Consider the following 22727-nt stretch of genomic DNA (forward strand, 5'->3'; position numbering starts at 1 on the left):
AATGAGGCACATCATCTGAAGACATACTTTAGTGCAGGTTTCACAAAATACTAAATACTCCATTGGCACATCTGGTTCTCTTTGCTGCTTATTTCCAAAACAGGAAAAAAATCATTCACTTAATATTGTGATTTTTTTTTTCTTGTTAATTTATGACTTTGCTCTCGGTGGCATCTTGAGAGTTTTCAACAATTCCGGGATGCTCAGATATTCCCACAGCACATGAAGGCAGCAGCAGAGTTTGAGCTGCAGTCAGAAGATGAGAAGAAGTCATGAGTGTCAAAAATGTGATTCCCAGGTCGTTTTGAGATCAGGGAACATTAGAAAGAAACAGAAAGCAGACTGAAGGTTTCAAGTGTAAAGATTTTATTCTTTTGTTCTGTATTCCACAGTAACAGACACCTCTGTTCTTTCAGGAATATGTTATTGCCGATACAAAAGACAGTAATGACGCACTTGAACACGTTGTGCAGGCATCCCGACCCATGAGTTGACAGAAATGGCTTGAGTTATTGGTACAGCTCAGATCATAACTTTCTCCTCTGACCAAATACCGTCACACAGCGAGTGCAGCAACAGCAGGTTGATCTTGAAATCCAAAATGACAGTGATACAAGCAGCAGGTTTCTTCCTCTCTCTTGCTTTTCTCCAATGTCCCCACAACTTTTACCGAACCCATGATTATATTACACACGACTGATCTTTTCTTCTATATTCATTGTCATTCCTAATCAGAATATAATCAAGCTCCTTCTCTTGATTTCACCAGATTTTTTTTGGTCCATCTATGCAACAAAAACAAAGTTAAGAGAACCGTCATGAAGCAGGTGAATGACCTCTTACACCGATCAGAAAAATAGATCAAGTCAAACTCAATCAACAAACCAACACCTGAAACACAAAGAGTTTGGCTAATACAACAGCAGTGAACATTAAACGAGCCTCAGGAAACCTGCAGACCAGGCGTTGATCGAGTCACATCAGAAAATAATGATCTGATGTGTGAACATGAAGGAAAATGTTTGATATTATTCATGTGGGAACAACAGCTGCCAAGTAGAGGTTACATTCATTAAGCAAAAATCTGTTCGATTGCTGGTCTTTCATGTGCATGTAAATAATTACCACTCTATGGAAGCCCAAATTAGATAGATATTAGATAAATGACAAGTAAATACAGATATATAAATTTACCCGTAAAATAATTAAACATTTTTAAACTCGCTTAATGAATATGAAATCTGTTGCACTCTAAAAATGATATTTCTCCATTTTATTTCAGCAGGGTTTTTGTGTCATTTATTCTCTTGAGTGATATGATGCAAATAATGCACAATCAGTATTAATTAATATGCTTATTTCATATCATATTTATTTAATCTGGACTACTTTGGGCATCCATACTAAGCAATGATAATTTATTTATTGATGGTGATTTAAGCTGGTGGGAAATGGAGCAAACTGGTCACGTCTGATCTGCAAGTTTCATCGGACCTACAGTACTGAATAAAAACTATAAATCTACATAATGTGTTACAAGTATGGAACCTAATTTAAGCCATAGCAAGTGTTACTTAACATATTTTGGTTATGTTGATTTGGTCCTGAGAATCAATACAAATCATCTTTTGCATTTGGCACCAATCACCCTGTAATGAAACAGCAACACAAAAAAAAGGCACATAAAGAAAAGGTTTCTCCATTTGTTAATCAACTATTTCTTATGAAAGGCAAGCTCAGGAGTTTGTTGAGCAGAGAAAGTTCATTCGAGACCACATATAAAAAAGATGGAATAAAAACTACTCTTGGAGGCTGCAGCTGATACAAATAGGTGCCACATTCTTAAAATGCAATTGCCTTTGTAGTTTCCGTGAAGGAATTGTTGAATTTCCAACAGCACTGGTCCTTTCAAGTCTTTTTAAAAAAGTCCACAAGAGGTAGTATTAATGACTCATGTAAACAATAAATGGAGCGGCCATTAGGTGACACTGTTGGTGGACTCACACTCGCGCTGCTCTAAAGCTGCACTAGATTAATATGTGAAAACAATCATTACAATACATGATTTTTGAGCATTTAGGTCTTGGTTAAACTCCCACTGCCACTTGAGGCTGATGAAAGGGAGAATTTGCTAGTGCAGTGCTAAAACTAAACCAGTATCTTGCCATTTTCATGATACTGGTAACATCAAAAGAGGCATTTCGTTGTGACAATTACCATATACTGTAATTTACCCAAAAATTAACAAGAAAACCCTGAATTAATGTGTTACAAAAACTATAACGTTCCCAATTTGTGCGTTTGTGACATCACAGACCCGTGGTTGATAGCAAGGCCGCGCCTGAGAAAGAGAGAAACTCTACTTTGTCATTTTTAACTTTGAATGTGGCTGTTTTGCCAGCCCATGAAAACCCTAAAATATTCTCTAAATTGGCACAATTCAATCTTATGCCGACCTGGCAGCTGGGTCTGTTCAACATGGCAAACTGTGAGGAGCAATCTGTGCGTTTTGACTTCAAATATTGAGCCGTATACATGGAGGAGGATGACTGGAAACAGAAGCTCAGGGACAAGAAGCTCAGAATTTGGAAGGATTCAGTGAGACCCACAGTTGCTGTAGAAAAGCGCCTGGTCCAGATTTCCGTCTCATTCTTGCAGCAGGATGATGTCGACTTGGTCATGGACGCCCTGCAGGAGCAACTCGCCCTCGAAGCTGATAATCTTCTTCCTCTTGGCAGCTCTCAAGGTGCCCACCAACGCCTCGAAGATATTGGCACAGCGGTCGTCGTTAAACAGCACGCCGAACTTCACCGTACTTTGACCGAGATCATCTGAAATGAAAAGTAAGTAACAACGCTGGTAAATAAAGTAATTTTCCTTTTTAAAATAAAAATACTTGCAAAAACATGCAAATGATCATGATAAAATTTTATATTTGCACATTTCAATTAGAAAAAATAACCAATCAAGTTTCAAAATTGTTGATTATTTTGCTGTCAATCAACTAATTATTTAATTGACTAAATGTTTTTGGTGCCAAGTGGCTTTGCAGCATTCTTCTTCTAAGTGTGAGTGACACATGTGTGGACATTCCTACAGATAGTTACAGAATGTTCCATGATTCTGACACCGGACTCACTTTTACTGCCGAGTCGCTGAATCTCCCCCACCAGCAATTCTACTTCATGGGCCACATTCATTGTCGCTAAAAGGGGGGGAAACAAAATAAAGCGAGATTAGACAACACATTTGAACTTTACTACATTTAGCTTTAAAAAGGGTCAATACAACTCATGAGATGGGAGCGACTGTCTCTGGTTCACTCCACTGAGGAGCAGGGAGAGTCCACCGAGACAAACTCTACTCAAGAGTGAGACGCTTTAATTGTCAACGAACGCCTTCTTACAAGTAGAAACTCATCCATTCTTCAAACCGGCAGGAACGTGACCCAACAAGGAGAATTGGTTTCAATTAAATGTTCAACTTCCTTATTGGACATCATGTGCACATTGGGCAAAGCAGGGGGGATTTGGAGACTATTGATATAAATCTAATTATTCCCTGCTGGGTGATCTAATGGAAGCCGAATGCTCCAGAGGGGGGAAGTGGTTCAGATTAAGTCATAACCTTAATTCATCCCATTGTTAAATTGGATTAAAAGCAAGGTAATGTGAATTATGACAGTTTTCTCAAGGGAGTCTGGGGCTGAGATTTTTTTCTTCCTTATAATAAAATAAATATTTAAGACCAGAGAAACAACGCAAATGCTAATTTCAATCCTCTTCAACCAAATTTATACGAGAACAACCAGCAAACCCGCCACACGTGATCCCTGCACAGTTCACTCGAAGGTAACACGCTCCAACATGAACAGGGCGGACTGTCAATGCGGAAGTGGAGGGTTAGCACCGGTTAGCAGCGGCTAGCATCCACACTGACGCTCTTCGTGACTCGGCCGTCGAACAGACCGAGGATTTGTCCACGTGTTCGTGTTCGTCCTCGTGTGTCTGTGAAGTTTCTCCCGAGGAGGAAGGTTTTTCTCCCCCCCCTCGGGAGCCGGAGACGCTAGCTCGCCGGTTAGCCACCGGCTAGTGGAGCTGCAGGGAGACTGGAGTTTACCGATAAACGGATTAAATACGTGGTCGGTAAACACAATAATCCAACTGGACCCCGCGCAGGATTAGAAACTTTTCTATGAACGTGTTTACCTGGTTTCTCTGATTGTTTCCTGGGTTGTGAACTGAGGAGTTTTTTTAAAGAATCGTCCTCATCCACCGGCTGGATAGTGCTGCTGCAGCTGCTGCGTTCAGGGTCCGCTCGGAGGGGTTTTAAGCACTTCTAGGCAGGGGCGGATTTCCCGGGGTGGGGTGGGGTGGGGGGGGGGGGGGGGGGGGGGGGGGGTTCGGGACAACACCCCCCCACCCCAAAAAAGAAAATGCAAAGAAGTGAACTATGTAGTCGGACAGGCCAAACTGTCCATTTAAAAAAAGCAGGTTAAAACCAGATAGAAAATGTTGCAGGCGAGGAGCTGCTGGTGGAAGCCAGAGTCAGAGCGGAGGACTTTACTCTCTGATGGAAAAATGAAGAAATTAAGTTTTTGTGTCAGTGGTGTTTGACCAAAGATTTTGGTTCTGTTGTGGGGGGGGGGCAGCTGCTTATTTATTTAAATTATAAATGTGGTTTGAAAAGAAAATCTCTCTCTCTCTGTGTCTGTCTGTCTGTCTCTATTACCTTCTTGGTGATCTAATATAAACCGAATATTTCCAATTAGGGCATTGGTTCAGATTAGGTCTTAACTTTAATTCGACCCATTGTTACATTGGATTATAAGCAAGGTAATGTGTTGTATTTCCTGTGTGGCCAAATTTCCCATAACACGCGAAGGCACCGTAAAAGGCTCATCTGACTTCATTGTGACAGATGTGTGATTCTTGCAGGCTGCTGCCCCATATATGGCAAAGAAGAAGTACAGGAGCTCTTGTGCTTGTTTTCTGCTTTTAAATAAAGTTTTACCTTTTGAACTCATGTCAGAATGACGCATGTAACCGGTTACACCGATGTTCAATGAGCAAATATGCAAAATTAAAGAAAAAAGCTCTTGATATCAGGCCCCAGAAAACTCACAAGAAGTTTGCAACCGATTGTATTTGTGTTACATTCTAAGCAAAATAAAACTACAAGTCACTTTTTTGTGCTGAAAGCTTCGATCCCCTTTCCTCCCACTGTTAACTGCATCTATTGGTTTCTGTTTCTTCATCATTTCTTCATCATTTCCTCAACATCCTGTTCATTTCTGTTCTCGTGCCACAGCAGCCCCCAGCAACAGGCCTGTGTCATAGCAGACATGTTGACTTGTCATAGTAGGAAAAGCACAGGTGTACATTGGTCCACAGTGCATCATTCAATGTATTAATCACACCGGAGTGCTGACTTTTTCAGGTACAGTGGAGGATTTATCTTTGTTTGCACCATTCATCTCTTTTCATTTATATGAGGCACATTTTGTGAAATAAAAAAGTTATTTCATGGTTGTATCCAATGGTTTTGTAATATTTACCACCAGCAATCAAGGGCTGTTAGAGTTACAGTAATGTATCTTGTTATTTATTTGGCCAATAATGTTCATTTGCAGATTTAACATGGCAGGTACGTTGGCAGGTGTATGTCGAGGTTTCAGTGAATTCTTGAGGAGCGAACTGTGCTTGAAAACTCATGAAACTTGGTAAACTCACATTCAGGGACTCAGCGCAGCTTTTATTTTGAAATCACTCATCCGGGTCCCTGCAGGCTGAGCGAGCTCGCGCTGATGTCAAGTTAGCCACAGGTCACACGAGACTGTACCGGAAGTTTAGAGAGTTCCACTTCAGAATAAAAGCGAGCCTTTGTGTTTCAGGGGGACTTACAATGCTTGAAGAAACTTTTATTAGACAAGTGTTACGAGCTAAAGGGGGGGGCTCCCACTGATCTGTTGCTTGTTGTTACTTTGTTTAACACAAACTTTATTTGGGAATATGCTCCATACAGTTCTCCCTCTCTGACAGACAATAGGTACCACCCACTGGAAGGTTCTCATTGAATCAGTTTCTATTGTGATTATACACATGTCCAATTAATCAAATTACCACAAACTACACAATATATATACATAGAGAGATTTTAAATGTGTGTATCCTTGTTTTTATTTTTGATAGGTGCTATATAAATAAAGTCATTATTATATAAGGTGCGTGTGGGGCCCCACAGGAACTAAAGTATTCACCCTTGGCTGCAATACAATCACACTTAAGATGTAAAGTGAAAGTGATATTGGCTGCGTGTCTAATTATTTTATTAATAATAATGTAACTGACACACTGAAAATACTGAGGGCACTTGACACGGATACTAACTTAAATTAAAATACACATAAATATGAACGTTCATTTTAGTTCAAGCAAATATGAGCGGGTCTCTTAAAGGTACAGTGTGTAGAATTTAGTGACCTCTAGTGGTGAAGTTGCATGTTGCAGCTGAAAACCCCTCAGCTCACCCTCCTCCTCCAAACATGAAAGAGAACCTGTGACAGCTTCAGTTGACATAAAAACTCAAAAGATGTTTAGTTTGTCCAGCCTGGGCTACTGTAAACAAACAAAACATGTCTGCCTCCGTAGAGAGGACCCGCTTCCTGATGTAAATATAAAGTATTTAAATTTAAAGGGATCATTCTAGGGTAAAGAAAACAACAATTCGTACAATTTAGATGAAACACACTAGTGAAAACATCACTAGGATCCTTTTATATTAAATTCCTGCCAGTAGATCCCTTTCAGCTCAATCTTCCACACTGGACCTTTTAAGTTGAAGACCCGAGGCGGAAGTGTGGTGTTGTCTCTGGGTGGACGGACGGACGCTGGCAGCAGGAATGGCGGCTCCGATCACCAGAGGAAGGAACCCGAGGACCCAGAAACTTTGCGTCTGACGGCCCCGCACGGGACTTCGCCCGCAACGAAAACGCAGAGAGCGCGTCCGGGCAGCGCTTCACGCACAGACAACGCGAGGGTGAACGCGACGCGTGTCCGGGGCGGAGCGGGGTCGCTGGTTAGCTTGACGTCGGTGCCTGTGTGCACCCAGGTAGCCGTTAGCTCCGCTGCTAGCCAGCTGTTGGCTCCGGTGGCCCAACAAGTTCTCAAAGTGTCTGGAAACGCGCCGCATTTCCGCCGCGAGGAGGCGACCGGCTCCCGCTGCTAGCTGCTGGCACCGGGGGCTCCTGCAGAGAGCGGTGCCCGCGCTGCGAGCAGCATCACCCCCGCTAACCTCCGCGCTAGCTGGTGCACCGACGCTAGCTAAGTTGGAAATCCTGAAGTCTCGCCCATTTTTTCGGGATCCTGCCCCGGCCATTGGCTAAGGGGCTAATCCACGGCCGAAACTCGTCTGGGGTTGTTTTTTTCGGCTGCGATTCGGTGCCACGATGGAAAGTCTCACGCTGACCGACGTCGAGCAGAAATACTACTCGGATCTGTTCGCCTACTGCGACACGGACAACACCAAGAAAGTGGCGTCCAACGGCAGAGTTCTTGACCTTTTCCGGGCGGCCCAGCTGCCCAGCGAAGTTGTCCTGCAGGTAAGCTAGCCTGAGTGTTGTGATCACACTGTGGGGGGGTGAGGCTGCGGAGGGGGCGGAGGTGTCTCACAGACGTGCCCGGCTGTCAGAGCCGACCTGTCAGCCAGGGGAAGTGGGGTTAGCCCCGGTGGGGTTAGCAATGCTGCGCAGCGACGGAGACACACCTTCTTCTGGCTAACGTTAGCCTTAGCCCAAAGAGAGAGATGAACCAGGTTCTCCTCCTGCTCTCAGGACAGAACATGATCTCAAAGTGTCTGCTGCTGGGTTGGTTCTGATCAGGGACATGTCTCAGCTGCTAAATTGTCCTCAGCTGCATCACGTCCAGCTCTCTCCTTCCATTTTCACTTCAACATCTGCTATTGTGGTGTTCACCAGGTCGTGCTGACATATTGGGAACGTAGACAAGATGTCATCAAACCCAGACTGTCTCAAAAATACACGTTTAAGAGAAGACACACACACACACACACACACACACACACACACACACACACACACACACACACAGAAAACCACTATCTAGGCACTCTGTAAAGCACATACATCCACCAAGGCCTGTTAGTTCCCTTAAATTCAATCAAGTGGCACTAAATTGCACACATTTAGTTCCCTAAATGTGTTTTATTCTTCTATTTTCATCAAGATCCCAAAATCATTCCCTGAATCCAGAGTCGCAACAGTGTTTCACATGTTCTTCCCTGATGCGTCCTTCAAGTTTCATGGAAATCTGTCGAGCAGTTTTTGCGTAATCCTGCTTCCAAACATACAAAGCAAACCAGCCAACAAGCGAATGGACAGGGGGGGGGGGGGTGAAAACATAACCTCCCACCCAGCCCCACCCCCCCAGCTGACAGTTACCAGCAGTCAAACAGCAGCAGCTCATTCTGGGGACTTCAGGTCTCCCAGCAGGCCCAATCATTGCAGTTTGTGACTCAGCATCATTTTCAAGGTCAACAAGGGGCGAGCTGTGTTGTTGTGTTGTTATCCTCTACTTTCCGATATGCACACTGAACGCTGCTGTGGCCTGTGAGAGACAGAGGGAGAGAGGGAGGGAGACGGGTACGGCTACAATGTCGTGTTGTAACAGGCTGAGAATAGTGACTGGTACTTTGTATCCCCCCCACCCCCCACCCCACACACACAATCATAAGAAAGTTCTTTGTCAGCGAGAAAGGGATCAGTCAGCCGTGGTGGGTTGTCTGTGTTGTGGCTCACGGGGCTGAAGGCCTCCCACTTAAAGGAGTCATAATAATGTGTATGAAGTTTAATTCCCTGTGTATTTTACTGTATCCACACATCAATAATTAAACCACACATCATACGCTCTTACCTTTCTCTCACCTTTGTGTTTCTGTGCACCTTTCACTGCTCAATCTACCAGCTTGCAAGAAGCCTGTTCAGATATTTAGAAATGTCTAGGTATAATGAGGTATAACGTCTGCAAGTGAAGACCAGTTCCTCCTTCCTCTTTATCAGAAATCGTTCATATCAGAGTTTCAGGCGAAGGCGACCTTAACTGTTCCTTCCTGTCCTCGTCTGGGGCTTTAGATCACAGAGCTTTGTGGAGCAACTCGACTGGGTCACTTCGGGAGGAGCCAGTTCTACATCGCTCTCAAGCTCATCGCCATCGCCCAGTCCGGGCTGCCCCTGAGGGTGGAGAGCCTCAACTCGGGTGAGTCCACGGTGGACTTTGAATCATTGCCACTGTTTTTGCCCTTTTCTCCTGCTTTAGATTGGACTCTTCACACCAGAGATTCACCAGAAAATACCATCGCATAACGGCTGACCAGGTTCTCTGGCCACCTGACCTTTCTTTTTTATTTAAAATCTTTAAGCACATAATGGTGCTCTCCTCTTTTTGCTTTCTAGAACGGAACAAACCCCTCATCTTAATCAGTTCTTCATTAATCCTTGAGCTGATGATTTGATCCCAAGATCCTCCTGCCCACGTGTCCTTTAGCAAACCCAAATTGCTGTTTGAGCGTATGGGGAAAAATATTAATCACCTTGAACAAGAACATCTAATCAGAAATTAGAGCCACTGCTCTTTCAGCACTTCAGGTCACTGTTGCCCAACGTTTTTATCAGGTGCTTGACAATAATAACAGTTTAAACTAGTTTCTATTTCCTAACTAAACAAAGCTTCTTGTGTAAACCCTTCGAGAGTTTAACTGCAAAATTGTTTTTTTCCTGTTTGCCTTTGGTGTGACTGCTCTCAAAAAACACAAGGGAAGATGTCACACACTGTTACTTGTTTAGGGTAAACTAGTACAAAATGAAGTTGCTGAAAGGATTGCATCACTTGATGTGTATATGCTCCAAAAACTTCATCTTAAGCTGCGAGATTACAAGTTATAAGCTTGAAAGAAACGGTACCAGTTCTCAGTCCCGTGACAGGAGAGAAATACAGATTCTTTTCTGTTTTCACTTTTTAGCTCTGACACTCAGCTTCATACAGTAGAAGACACAAACACCCATTTTACTGCAGCGACTGGAGCTTTCAATTGACCAGTGTTCAGAGGTTTGTATTATTTTGAGGAAGCAGCTCTACTCTCGGATGAGATACTTTTACATTGCTCTCATTCTACAGCTGGCACCTTCTGCATGAACACATACAAACCACAGCTGATTGCAACAAGTTAATGCTCCGTCTCCAGGCATTCTGGGAAATGTAGGTAGTCACTCAGTGAAGTAAAGGAAGTAGAGATTCTACTCTGGAAAACTAAACCCAAACAGCAAAAACCTACTCCTCAAATCCACTAAACTTCACAGACTGATGATGTTGGAGTTCTAGCTTCATTCCTTAAATCAACATGAAACAAATCTCTCCTCTAATCCTCTGAATGGATTCCCGTCTCTCTAGTCAAGGACCTGGCACTGCCCCGGTTCGTGGTGGGGAAGAACGAGGCAGAGGCGCGGCACGCGGCGCTCTATCCAGACACCGACAGCCAGGGTCTGTACCCAGCTTCTGCTACTGCAGTAATACCCAGGCCACCAGCAAGGGGACTCCAGAACAAGAAAGGTCCTGCAACCTCCATCGCACTTCCTGTCCACGAGGTTATCCAGCCCCTGGCAACAAACATAGAACCACAGGTGTGTTATTCCTTTTAATTATGATAAATGAGGCATAGTTTAAGGCTGCGGGTTGAATTATAAACACATGTGCTGTGTTTTTCCACAATTAGTTCTGTGATAACTGCATTAAATCAGCCATAATACCATCATATATCTCTTGGGGAGCATTGCAGACACATGCTATTTCCTGTCACAGTTGCAACCAGTGTTTATTAAAGATAAGCCACTGGAATACAGCTGCATTTCCTGTGTTTCTTCCTGTGTCTGTTTGATTGCCTCCAGCTCTTAATACTGTCTGAAGTTTTCTGATGCAGAAACAGTCAGTGTGTTTGTGTAAAGGCATCTTCCTCAGCTCTTACCTATTTGCATCTATTGTGACATGTTCATTCACTGGTTCCTTCATCATCCCTGTAGCATTTAGTGGCCTTTATTTGGCAGTTCAAAATTCATAGTTTTTTTTTACCAGAACCTATTTTCACTTTTGTTTTATGAAAAATGAGTCAGACCACTTCCTTTTTTCTTTTATATGTATATTATAAGAACTAGACAATCATGTGTAGGATTGTTTAGCATTGTTTTTGCCATTCTAGTAGAATTTGAGATGCGATCTGAAAGCTAACGTCTCTTTCTTCCTTTATGTGTTGAATTAAAATGTTTAATTATATTCCTATCCATTAGCAGCCTGAACCGACGTCTCCAGTGGTCTCCCCTGACCAGTCCCCCCCCACTTCCCCTCACTCCTGGAGGAAACACCAGCGGCAGCACAGCGGAGGAAACGCAGACAGACAGCCGGCGGTGGTGGCGGCGGCAGCTGGAGCCGTGTGGACGCAGTTCAGAGAACCACCAACGGGTAACATCCTCTGACCTACATTGTTTTAAAATAAACGTCCAGCTACAATGAGTTGTCGATCAACAAACCCCTCCCCCAAAAAAACAAGACAATCTTGGATGTTTTTCCTATTTCAACAACATAACAAAACCCCACAAACAAAGTGAGACCCTGACTTATTGTTACACTGATTCCTGGGTTCTGACATTAAAAACAGCATCAGTCTACATGAAAGACTCCAGGTGTGGACAATGGAAAGAGAAGTTGTCACTAGTGTTGATGATCTTGAAAAAGAGTCGTGTGAAGCATATCAGTTGGTTTTTACTTCCTGCTGTTTGCCGCTCGTACACACTATTAATAATTCTTGCTGAGTAAGGCAGTTACTCATAAAGGAAACAAAGTAGACATCACATGACCTGTGCTTTACTTTTGTTATGACAAAATGTGGAGGAGATGTTAGGTTAAGGCAATAAATAGAAAATGAATCGCCTGCTTTTTTCCATAATCCATGTAATTGATAAAGAGATTTTCCTAGTTTAAATGGCAAAACATTTCTGATTCCACTTTCTGAAATGTCAGAAAATTCAAAGCTTGTCTTTGTCAGAAAATACAGTAAACTGAACATCATTGAGTTTGACACAGATTGGTCACTTCAGGGTTTTTTAGCTTTTAAAACTTTTAAAAAACTAAACATTTCAATGGAGAGTTAGTTAGTTATTGTTAGTTTCAGCCTTGATCCTTTCCTAATAACACAGTATTTGTATTTGTGTTGCATTGGATGTGACTGTACTTCTCAAACTCTTCCTCCATCCAGGTCCAGTTCCGGCTGAGGGCATGTGGCCGTCCCACTCGCCCCCTTTACCGGGTCAGGAGAGTTGGGTCAGTTTCACAGCAGACACCCCCCCATCCAGCACACTCCCTGGAATGCATCCCTCATCGGCCCAGGTAGGCCACTGCTGTGCTTCTGTCACGGTCTCGAAAAGATCTGCCTTTCACCGATAAACGTACACATTGGCGAGGCGTACGTGTCGTGCCTCAGGACGCACCAGTGACCGACTGGAGATTAATAAGTAAATGTTATCAGAATCGCAGATTATGGGATTGACTGTAACGTTTGTGTTTTAACGGTAAACATCATCAACCTCTAACAGCAGATGGAAAGTCGCCGTCACACACTGCAAACATAAAGCCGGAGATATCACAGTCCCCACAGGGGCACTTCAAACATCCGCCAAATTTTTACATCAGTGCTTTATCTGCCGGCGTGAAACTGACGCAGCTTGTTAGGCCTTGTTCAGACAAATCAAGAAAGTGTGAAGGCTCCTGTACCCTGTGACGAGATAAACACTCAGCCAAGGAGGTTATGTTTTCATTACTGTCTGTATGTCTGCCATCAGGATTGCTCAATAACTACTGAACCGATTTTTAATTAAATTATGTAGAGGGGTGGGGCACGACCCAAGGAAGAACACATTAAAGTTTGGAGCAGATCCAGGATTTTTTTCCACTTTCTTAAACACAGCGAGGGAGGATATTAGCCTTGGCAGAGGTATGCGCTCTCCGAGTGCCCTTGATTCTAGTTTCTCAGATAATGTTATTCCTCTCAGACTCCTCTGTCGAGCTAGTTCAATAGCTCAGAATTATTTAGAGTCTAATAAAAATAAAGAAAACATTTCGCTACATCACCGTTGTATTACATTATTGAACGAAACAGAAACAGAAAGATGCAAGCAGTAGATACCATCACTGAAGAAACTGCACTTTTTGTCCTAACCTGCTTTCATGAATTATGTGTTTTTAATTATGTCGTTTTAACAGGGACTACTTTCCTAATAGTTTCTGCCAATCTTCCACGTGGTTTCTCACAGGATAACACAACGATACGAACTGCGGCCTCGGCAGGGTCGACCAATGAGATGCAGCGACAGTCCAGCGGCTACGACGATCCCTGGAAGATCACGGACGAGCAGCGACAGTATTATATTAACCAGTTTAAAACCATCCAGCCGGACCTCACTGGCTTCATACCTGGTAGGAAAATGCACAAACACACACACACGAAACAAACAGGTTATCTGTAAAAACCTGGACTGATCATGTTTCTTTGTGTCCCAGGTTCAGCAGCGAAAGAATTCTTCACCAAATCAAAACTACCGATTTTAGAGCTGTCGCATATTTGGTGAGTTTGAATCCTGAAAGTGTCGGTCTCAGCTGTGTTCGTCCGTCTTGAAGAGATTGAAGTGCATTGTCAAGATGTCTGAACCATCTGTGCAACTGTTGCTGCACTTGTTGACCATATGTTTAACCGGTGATGGCTTTTACAACATGGAAGGTTAAGACAGGATGAAAGGAGAAATGTCTTTACTTTGGTAACTGGGTCAACTTGATATGGGGAACCATTAAAGGTTCTAGTGCACGGGGCAGGAACCTGTGACTGGTTCCTGTCAGAACTGATCTAACCCTCATCATGATGTTGCACAGCTCTTTTATGTGTAATGGGAAACCCCCAGTCTATCAAGCTGCCATTGTTTTGAAGGGGAAATAAAATGTTCCTGAATAATTACAGAGTTAATCGCTACACAGCCGTCGGCTCATGTGACCAGTCTTACAGGCCTGTTTGCATTGGTGTGAGAATTCATTTAATTTTTCCGGATCATGAACAGGACTCAAACGTTACTACTCGGATCATGAGCTTCACACACTACATGTCGTGTATAAAAGAAGAACCTGCATAAATACTGATGTTCCCACTCTGATGCACCCAATAAAACAGAACTAGCAAAAAGCTGAAGTTGACTTTTTGAATGATGCTGTAAAGACAAAGGCCGATTCAAAGGCTGCTGATCCATTTTGAATAAGCTCACTGCTGAGCTGCAGACTCACTTGTGTGTGTGATTTGTCTCTGAAGGGAGCTGTCAGACTTCGACAAAGACGGAGCACTGACCCTGGACGAGTTCTGTGCCGCCTTTCACCTGGTGGTGGCCAGGAAGAATGGCTATGACCTCCCCGAGAAGCTGCCCGAGAGCCTGATGCCAAAGCTGATTGACCTGGATGACTCAGCCGGTAAACTCTCTCTCTCTCTCTCTCTCTCTCTCTCTCTCTCTCTCTCTCTCTCTCTCTCTCTCTCTCTCTCTCTCTCTCTTTCCTCCCTCCCTCCCTCCCTCCCTCCCTCCCTCCACTCAACCTCGGGTCTCATAAAATCTGTCAGGTGACAGCGCTGCAGCGTGCAACACTTGCCCTCTTGTGGGTTGTAGGTCGCTCATTTGACAGGGCTTTACTTTTTCATGCTCAAGCCAAGTATCCTGCTGCCAGGCAACATGACGTCCACTCATTAGTTGATCCCCATAATTAGCATGATGATACATGGAAGGAAGACTCCAGTGGAGCTCATTGTATTTTAAGAGTTGTAGCTTCACATGATGCTAAATCCCTTTTTTATTTGAGACAAACACAAAACCTTTGGTGATAGATAATCAAACGGAACACATGCAGAGTGTGTATCACTGCTGTTGCCAAAAGCTGCTGTTCCTAAAACTGCTGCTGATAATATTACATCCTCTATTTGTATTCATCTCAGAGAAATTGCAGATACGGAAGCTGATGCAACAAATCAGCAGCTTCAGTAATTCATTTATTTCATTTCTGTCGGCCACGACTGCCTCAGCCCGCAGAGCCATGCTAACCATGCAGATGAGTTTCCAGGTTGTTGTTGCTTCTCTGTCCTACTTCAATTTGCGATCGTTAAATGTAAATTAATTGAAGATATTGGTTTTTCTGCTGCTTCTCCTGCTTCTGCACCAAATCTCCCTGTTATTTAGAGGAACAGTCTTTACAGCAGAGCACTGACACTTCTCCCATCTGCTTGATATATATGACACCACCAGCAGCAGCCACTAATCTTCCCTTGAAGCCGCAATGTCCAGTGAAGAGATACACTGAGCTTTTGTACGGACCAAACAAGGTGTATCCTGTTTATTAGTGAAGGTCCGTTTGGTTCGTTTTACTGACAAAATATTTGTTTTACTTGTTACTTTGGTTGAAGGAAATTGCAAAATCACAAGTGGAATATTGCATGTAACTTCCAAAAGAAACATTCCCAACAGTCATTTGTAGTCAGTGTGTTTTGCAGTTTATTTATCACATGTGTTAATTATCGAAAGCTTCATACAGAAGGGTCCAAAAGTCTGAGACCGCCTCACCATTCATTGGCCGCCCCGCCCCCCTGTGTAAGAGTATAACCTGTTTGTCCTTTTCTGACACAGAGGTCCCAGAGACAGCTGCTGACGTGGGATACTCGGGCTCTCCGGTGGAGGACCCCCCCAACAAGTCTCCCTCCATGCCCTCCCTCAACCAGGCCTGGCCAGAGATGAACCAGAGCAATGAGGTTCACACGCGCACACACAAGTCACTTATTGTATTTTCACACGTACTGTAAACTCTGCGCCTGTTTGCTTTTGCTGTGTTTGATTCATCTGACGTAATTGCTGAGGGTTAAATGGGCCACGCGGCATTTTCTTCATCCATCATCCGTCATGTATCGACTGCCGCTCCATCCTCTTCATCATCAGACATAATTACTGATAATTCACCACCTCTTCTCTCGCTTCCTGGACTGTGGTGGTTCTGTGTGAAAGTCGGCGACGTCTGTTGTCTCCACGCTCGCCGACCACGTCCTGTCACCACGTCGTCAGTGGACGACGGGTGACGTCACATTTACGGATGACGGCGGCGACGGCGGCTCAGACTGATGATGTAAATGTGTGATGTCACTGCACTGGCCGACTGACATGTTTTTTTTCTCACTGTCTGTCTGTCTCCTGCAGCAGTGGGAGACGTTTAGCGAGCGCTCCTCCAGCTCACAAACTCTGACCCAATTTGACTCTAACATTGCACCAGCTGACCCTGTAAGTCAATCACTTAGTAATGCATGGTTTCACCATTAATGGACAGACATTAACCTCTCTGGATCTCTCTCTCTCCCCACTCTCTCTCTCCTCTCTTTCTTTTTATGTCTCTCTATCTGTGCATGAAGTTCTTTGTCAGTGCAGTCTGCTGCATCAGCAGTGGACGGCGTGTGTTGTGATCTGGCTGGCTTAGCTACTCTTGGACATCACTTTTTATTTTCCTACAGTGACATCCACCAGTTACTAGTGCATATTGTGTCTGCTAATGTTTCCACATATGGTTGCTATAGGTTTTTTAAAGTACTTGGTGCTGCTGTCCAAGTAGTAGAAAATTGTTTTTGTCTCTCAGGCAGAATTTTCTCTCCCTACAGCAATAATTGCCTCTGGGAGACTCAACATAATTACATAAGTAATCTGATGAAAGTACAGTATTGGCCACCACAATTTGCTTTACTGCATCTTCTCAAATTTCTTTTAAGTGCTCTGTATTTCTGGGCTGAAATCCCAACATTAAAATCACTTAGCAGAACCTGAATGGTGAAATAAATCATCTTTTAATTTATAACTTTTTCCACCCTCACATTTTGGAATAGCAAAAATAAATGATGTGCAGTTTGGAGTTTCAGACGGTGGACAAAGAGCGTCACTACAACATGAATTTATGAAACTGTTATTTAAGAATCAGATTCAGTTAATGATGGAGACGTGAAACATGTCTACCTTCCCGTCTCACCTCCTGTCGCCTTGTCTCTTCTGTCGTCCAGGACACAGCCATCGTTCACCCGGTTCCCATCCGGATGACGCCCAGTAAGATCCACATGCAGGAGATGGAGCTGAAGAGAACTGGCAGTGGTGAGAAAACCTTCAAGCCTCATGTCTGACTGTGAACATCCTGATTTATAATAATACATCATTATTAAAGGAATCAGTTTCTAGCATAATGTGTAAAGATATATACAAATATATAATATATGTGCTGATACGTCCTCTAATAAAGATTTCACTTCTCTTTGGCATTGGCTTTAAGTCATGATGTTACGCTGCACTATTCATGAACATGCAGCGGAAATCCTTATCAGATTTTGAAACTGCTGATCCGACCTCAGACTCACGACGTTTCCTTTAACCTGCAGATAACAATCACCCCACAAGTCCTCTGCTCACCCAACCTCCAGAACTGTCAGAAGAAACCAATCTGCCCGCCTCCATGAAGTTTGTAGCCGCCAACTCTGGGGGTAAGTCAACCAGGGGCTGCTGTTCCAGAGGCTGAGTCAAAGCTTGTGATCTATAGATACTTTGGGCTCCTGAAACTTTTCAGATGCATCATAAATTGCATTAGGTATATTAGCAATGAAGTCCATTGTTAGTTTTGCCATTTTGTACTGTGTTGATGTTGTATATCTGTATACTTGAAATGTTATTTAATGGTTTATACGTGAGTAGGTTGACGGTGTTTTTCTTTGTCTTGTGGAGGTGATGGGTACAGCAGTTCAGACTCCTACACCTCAGACCAGGAGCCAATCACAAGACAAAGGTCAGTAGATAGGACTTCAATCATTTATTTTAGTTTTTATTTATTTATTGCTTTATACATCAAAAAAGGAATCGGCAACTTCTCCTATGGCAAGATTTCCTTTTTTATTTTGTCGTATTTCTTAACTAAAGTGATTAACATTCACTTTGGGCTCTGAGGGATTGAATATTATTTTGTGTCTTGTGCTCAGGTCTCAGTCGGGGACGTCTCCAGAGACTCTGCAGGTGGTGGCCCCTCCTCCCCCTCCCCCTCGGCCTCACGCCTCTCACTCTCGCTCCTCGTCTCTGGACATGAATCGCACCTTCGCCGCCGCGTCGGCCCCGGGACAGCAGCAGCCCTCTACGATAGCTTACCCGCCGGCTGTGCCTCCTCGACCGCTGCCCACACAGGTCAGACTGACGGCTACACAACATGTGAAAGTCACTTTGCATCTCATTTATATACAGTTCGCTCAGTCTTAGGTTTCAGGGATAAAAAGGCTCTTGACTCCTTTTCCACAGTCATCCGCACCACATACTGGGCATCGTGTGGAGGCAGAGGCTGTACCAGCAGGGGGCGCAGGACTCACCACCACCTCGCCCCAGCAGATTCCTCAACAGCCCAATTTCGCAGACTTCAGTCAGTTCCAGGCCTTCGCTGCCTCGGAGCAGCCTTCCAGTCTGCCGGAGGTCGACAAACACAGCGAGGCCGGACAGGTCAGTTCTCACCTGGACTGTTGTGTCTCTATTTCAAGGTTCACTCGTGGTAAATATTTAGCAAATGATTTAAAAACTCTGAAAGCCGAGTGGGTCCCGTTGCTTGAACGTACAACGAGAAACGCCCAAACTCTCTGAAGACAGTTTCACACAGACACCTTTTTTATAGCCCGTCGGCGATCAAAGGTTTTACAACAGAGTCGTTGGATTACTGAGTCATTAAATGCTTCATCAGAACCGGTCGGAGGTTTTATTTACCTGAAACCTTATCGAACATCCACACATTGAAAAGCCGCCTCACATAAACCCCTTTTAAACTGTTTGTGTGTTTGTGTCCACAGGTGGAAAAGGCACCAGAGGGCGCTGGTCCTTTAAGAACAGTGAAGAGTGACGGTCAAGCAGATGAGAGAACCACGGCTACTGTGAACTCTGTATGTGAACATCTGCTGAGAAACCACTGTACCACACTACAGAAGAAATGATCAATCTACTTGTTACCATGACGAAGACCAATGCTAACGAATGTAATGTGTTTTATCCCACTCACTTGCATATGTTAATTTTTGTCTGTGTTTTCTTTTTTCCCATCAGGCCAAAGGTGCATCTGGTCCACTAGCTCCGCCTCCCAAACCCGTGCGTCGGAGGTTGAAATCTGAAGACGAGCTCCGACCAGAGGACGAGCAGCACGGTCCACAGAAATCCAACATCATAGCTGCTGTGCTCGCCACTCAGCCCTCCATCCCCAGGTAGGAAACACACTTTGGAAGGTTTGGTTAAAGGCAAGTGGTTAATTTTAATTTGTGTAACTTAAATAAAAAGCTTGTATTTGTGTCTTCAGGTCGGTAGGAAAAGACAAAAAAGCGATTCAAGCTTCAATCAGAAGAAACAAGGAGACGAACACAGTCTTGGCGCGACTCAACAGTGAACTGCAGCAACAGCTGAAGGTACCGAGGCTGAAGACTCAGATGTTCTTCTTCTCCTTTAGTAGAAAATATAACGTTAACTCCAAACTGGTCTTTCCACAGGACCTGCTTGAAGAGAGGATATCTCTGGAAGTCCAGCTGGAGCAGCTCAGACCTTTCTCTCATCTTTAGAGGAAAAACCTGGCTGTGGTTCATCTGAAGCAAAGCTGTGGCCCTCGGTGTGAATCCCTCCCTCCCTCGCTCCTTCCATCATCCCGGCTTTCCCTCGAGGCTCCGACCTGCCCCAGGGTTCTCCGTTAAAACTCTCTCACTTATCAATCATCAACCCGGCGGACCGGAGGGCACAGTCTTAACCGAGCGGGACGAGGCGACGGGGGGCGCGCAGGGGGGTTTCACAAACTGGCACTTTTTCAATCTTCTCTGAAGAGAGGCGAAGGTGAGGACGGCGGTGAACTTGAGGAATGGTTCCGGAGAAGCGGACGAGACGCTGCAAATGCTGGCGTCTAATTAACTCTGAATGACTGAAGAAGAAAGGCGGAGTGTGTGTGTGTGTGTGTGTGTCACGTGTTGGTGCGACTGTTTGTGTATTTGTGTTCCTGTTAAGTGACTTACTTGAGGCTAGCATCAGTATGTTTGTTCCTCTCTTGGGGTTACAGCCGCGCCGTATTAAGAATCTGGCATATTTAAAGAAAAGACCCAAGATCATTATCAATCTTAAGTAAATATATTAAATTTTGCAGAGTTTGCAAGTGTTGAACAACTTTAATTGTCGTCTCGCTTATTTGGCACAAGTTCTGTCCAGTTGCCGTCAATGAGGACATTTAACGACTGGAAAAACAGGACTTCAGCTCCAAATACCATCAAAGATAGTTTGTTCTTGTCGACAGGAGCCTGTGTCACTGGCTCTCCAATATTTCAAAAACCAAAATAATTAAAAATAGATCACAGAAACATGCTGCAGCACATTTGAGAGGCTGCGGGGAAAAATGTAGAAAGTACAACAGGAACCTACATCTGCCAGTAAACGTAAGAAACATTTTTTCCGACTGGAGTTTGCTGTGGTTCGATTCCCCCCCCAGAGAACATGCTACGCTCCCTCTGGACAGGACTCTCGTGTGTGTGTGTGTGTTTTTGTGATGCATTTAACGGCTAAATCATGGTGAAGGCTTTTTTTGACTCATCCTGTGACATGAATTCAGCCCTCACCCCTCTTCTTACTGCCCCCCCCACCCCCCCCACCCACATCTGCGTGTGTGTGTGTTCGGCGACAACATGAGATAACGACCGAATGCTTCTCTCCTTCGCGTTGCAGTGGTTTGGGTTCGATGTGACTGAATGGTTTAACTTTAATGCCAAATGACTGAACTATCACTGCTCTCTACTTCTACTCAGACTGTGTGTTTTCTTTTTTTTTAAAGAGATTAAAGAAAACGCAGCTTTTCTCTCCCTTCCTTTTTTGTGACGTAGCCGTGGCTCAACATTTCAAACGCTTCAAAAACCTCATCTTCTCGCTTCCTGAGGTTGTTTTTCCGGTCTTTAAGAGAGCAGACATTCACATGAAGGGTTTGAAGACTTCTTTCTTTTTCCAGCTGCTTGACTGCAGGAGGCGGCGTTTATGAAGAATTGTGTTGCTGAGGGAGAAGACGTTTTTCCTGTGATTTTTGTTTAGGTTTTTTTTTACTACTCGGCAAACACGTGTGCACAGATTCAAACCAGTGGTGCAGATAGAGTCTGATTACTGTTTTCCACCCGGGCGGTCGGCACTATGCAAGTACGGGCGATTCATCTCCACAGACCAACTCGACTTAGCTGTTTGTACTATGATAGTAGCAACTGTGTGAACAGTATACTGATTTTCTTTTGTATCATAGATCTTCCAGAAACAACATCTACTGTATGTATCATTTTGCCTTTTTTTGTTTTTGACGAGCAGTCCACTCCCCCCCCCCCCCCCCCCTCCCTACCCCCAGCTCCAGAGAGAAGTAAACTCCAGATCAGTGTTTTATTATCGGGGCGATTCTCACCTGAAACCTGCAGGACGAAGCTCAACGGATGGAGACCAGTCGACAGAACGGGAGACCTGAACGACCCGACAGCACTTTGACCTTAACTCCCCTTATTTCTGTTGTTCTTTTATTTTGTTACGTCCCTCCTCTTTCTTTCTTTTAACCCGCATGTTGTCGTCCTTGTTTTTTTTTGTCTTTCCCGTGTATTTAAAAAAAAGAAGATGCTTTAAGATGAGAGACAAACTGAACCACTCGAGTTTTATTTCGTCAGTACAATCTGGAAACTAAGGTTTTTTTGTGCCAGTATCCTAAAATATCCCATCTTGTGTGGTTAATCTTATTTTTATGATTATTATTGTAAAATGTTTGGTCCCTGGAGCTTTATGTGTGTTGGTGAAGAATCTGTCTTCTTCTAAGGCCTTACCCCCCCCTCCACTGGCGTTCAGGTTTCCACGGCGACTGACTGGACTCCCTCTTCCTTGTCGTATCAAGGCTCGCCTTCTTTTTTCTGCTGTTGAGGACGATGATGTACTTGGTGTGTGTGCGAGCGTGTGTGTGTGTGTGTGTGTGTGTGTGATATTGTTTTCCAGACCTGGAACTAATACCATTTAAAACCCTATTAAACACCTTCATCTGGGATCGATTTACGTTTGCAAGCACAACAGCTCCCTCCTCATCCCTCGAACCCCAAAGGCAATCCAGGCAGGCAGAAGCAATCGATAACAAAATCTTTGATGGGATTTTGAATGGCTATTCGCTCCCAGATCTGTGCTGTATATTGTATATGATACACACTTTTTTGGACTCATGTAAATTTGCATTAATTGCTGACTAACAGCGAAAGAATATTCTATTTAATTCCTTCTCTCTTGGCTGTGGGATCCTAGATGTTTAACTGCATGGATGTACTGTATCTCTGCAGAGTCAACTAGCAGCTGTGTGATTTTTACACAAAAAATAAAAACGGCACAATATTTTAAACTCTTGCTCTCTGCAACCGACTCCTTTGTCAAGCTGCTTCCGGTTTGGAAAAGTTAAGAAACAGAAGCTTGGTTGAAGAAGAAGAATCACTCGTTTGTATTCAAGCAGAATCCAGGCGTGTTGGGACAGAAGCTGTGAAACTTATTATTGTTATTGTGCGACGTGAGAAGTGTGGAACTG

The 22727-nt window shown here is 44.0% G+C and overlaps 3 protein-coding genes across 8 annotated transcripts in view; 1 reads left to right on the forward strand and 2 right to left on the reverse strand.

The window, feature by feature from the left end:
- clu (clusterin) overlaps positions 1-22727 on the reverse strand; it is a 34253-nt gene that overhangs the window by 3183 nt on the left and 8343 nt on the right. Inside the window, exons 11-12 of one of the 2 annotated variants that reach the window (XM_034580502.1) lie at positions 20853-20859; positions 4394-4413 (exon numbers count right to left, since the gene is read on the reverse strand). The gene's annotated coding sequence lies outside the window, so the exon portion shown is untranslated. Of the gene's footprint in view, positions 1-4346; positions 4354-4393; positions 4414-20852; positions 20860-22727 lie in introns of those variants that run through there. The other variant, XM_034580503.1, reaches the window with a different exon arrangement.
- abracl (ABRA C-terminal like) lies at positions 350-4348 on the reverse strand. The gene is made up of 3 exons (XM_034580506.1): positions 4209-4348; positions 3140-3205; positions 350-2831 (listed from the first exon to the last, which is right to left on the reverse strand). The coding sequence occupies exons 2-3, from the start codon at positions 3198-3200 to the stop codon at positions 2647-2649; spliced, it is 246 nt and encodes an 81-aa protein (XP_034436397.1). The 5' UTR covers positions 3201-3205; positions 4209-4348; the 3' UTR covers positions 350-2646.
- Positions 6820-20304, forward strand: reps1 (RALBP1 associated Eps domain containing 1). Of its 5 annotated transcripts, none has more exons than XM_034580495.1 (19): positions 6821-7600; positions 9149-9272; positions 10464-10693; positions 11354-11525; positions 12319-12449; positions 13373-13535; positions 13620-13683; positions 14413-14567; positions 15767-15888; positions 16331-16408; positions 17173-17260; positions 17542-17643; positions 17882-17942; positions 18133-18331; positions 18443-18637; positions 18979-19068; positions 19229-19383; positions 19476-19581; positions 19663-20304. In XM_034580495.1, the coding sequence occupies exons 1-19, from the start codon at positions 7448-7450 to the stop codon at positions 19729-19731; spliced, it is 2457 nt and encodes an 818-aa protein (XP_034436386.1). In that variant the 5' UTR covers positions 6821-7447; the 3' UTR covers positions 19732-20304. The 5 variants fall into 5 exon arrangements, with proteins under 5 accessions (XP_034436388.1, XP_034436386.1, XP_034436385.1 ...); XM_034580494.1 differs by having other exon boundaries at positions 11357-11525; positions 16328-16408; XM_034580492.1 differs by having other exon boundaries at positions 6822-7600; positions 16328-16408.

This window comes from Hippoglossus hippoglossus, chromosome 24 (genome assembly GCF_009819705.1).
Source record: "Hippoglossus hippoglossus isolate fHipHip1 chromosome 24, fHipHip1.pri, whole genome shotgun sequence".
NCBI classification, from domain to species: Eukaryota; Metazoa; Chordata; class Actinopteri; order Pleuronectiformes; family Pleuronectidae; genus Hippoglossus; species Hippoglossus hippoglossus.

Bases quoted from the DNA above. Each gene is read 5' to 3' on its own strand.
- reps1 (XM_034580492.1), top strand. From the start codon at position 7,448: ATGGAAAGTCTCACGCTGACCGACGTCGAGCAGAAATACTACTCGGAT. The intron at 13,684-14,412 runs GTGAGTTTGAAT...TTGTCTCTGAAG, and splicing joins TTAGAGCTGTCGCATATTTG to GGAGCTGTCAGACTTCGACA. The intron at 15,889-16,327 runs GTTCACACGCGC...TGTCTCCTGCAG, and splicing joins AGATGAACCAGAGCAATGAG to CAGTGGGAGACGTTTAGCGA.
- abracl (XM_034580506.1), bottom strand. From the start codon at position 3,200: ATGAATGTGGCCCATGAAGTAGAATTGCTGGTGGGGGAGATTCAGCGA. The intron at 2,832-3,139 runs GTGAGTCCGGTG...TTTTCATTTCAG, and splicing joins TCAGCGACTCGGCAGTAAAA to ATGATCTCGGTCAAAGTACG.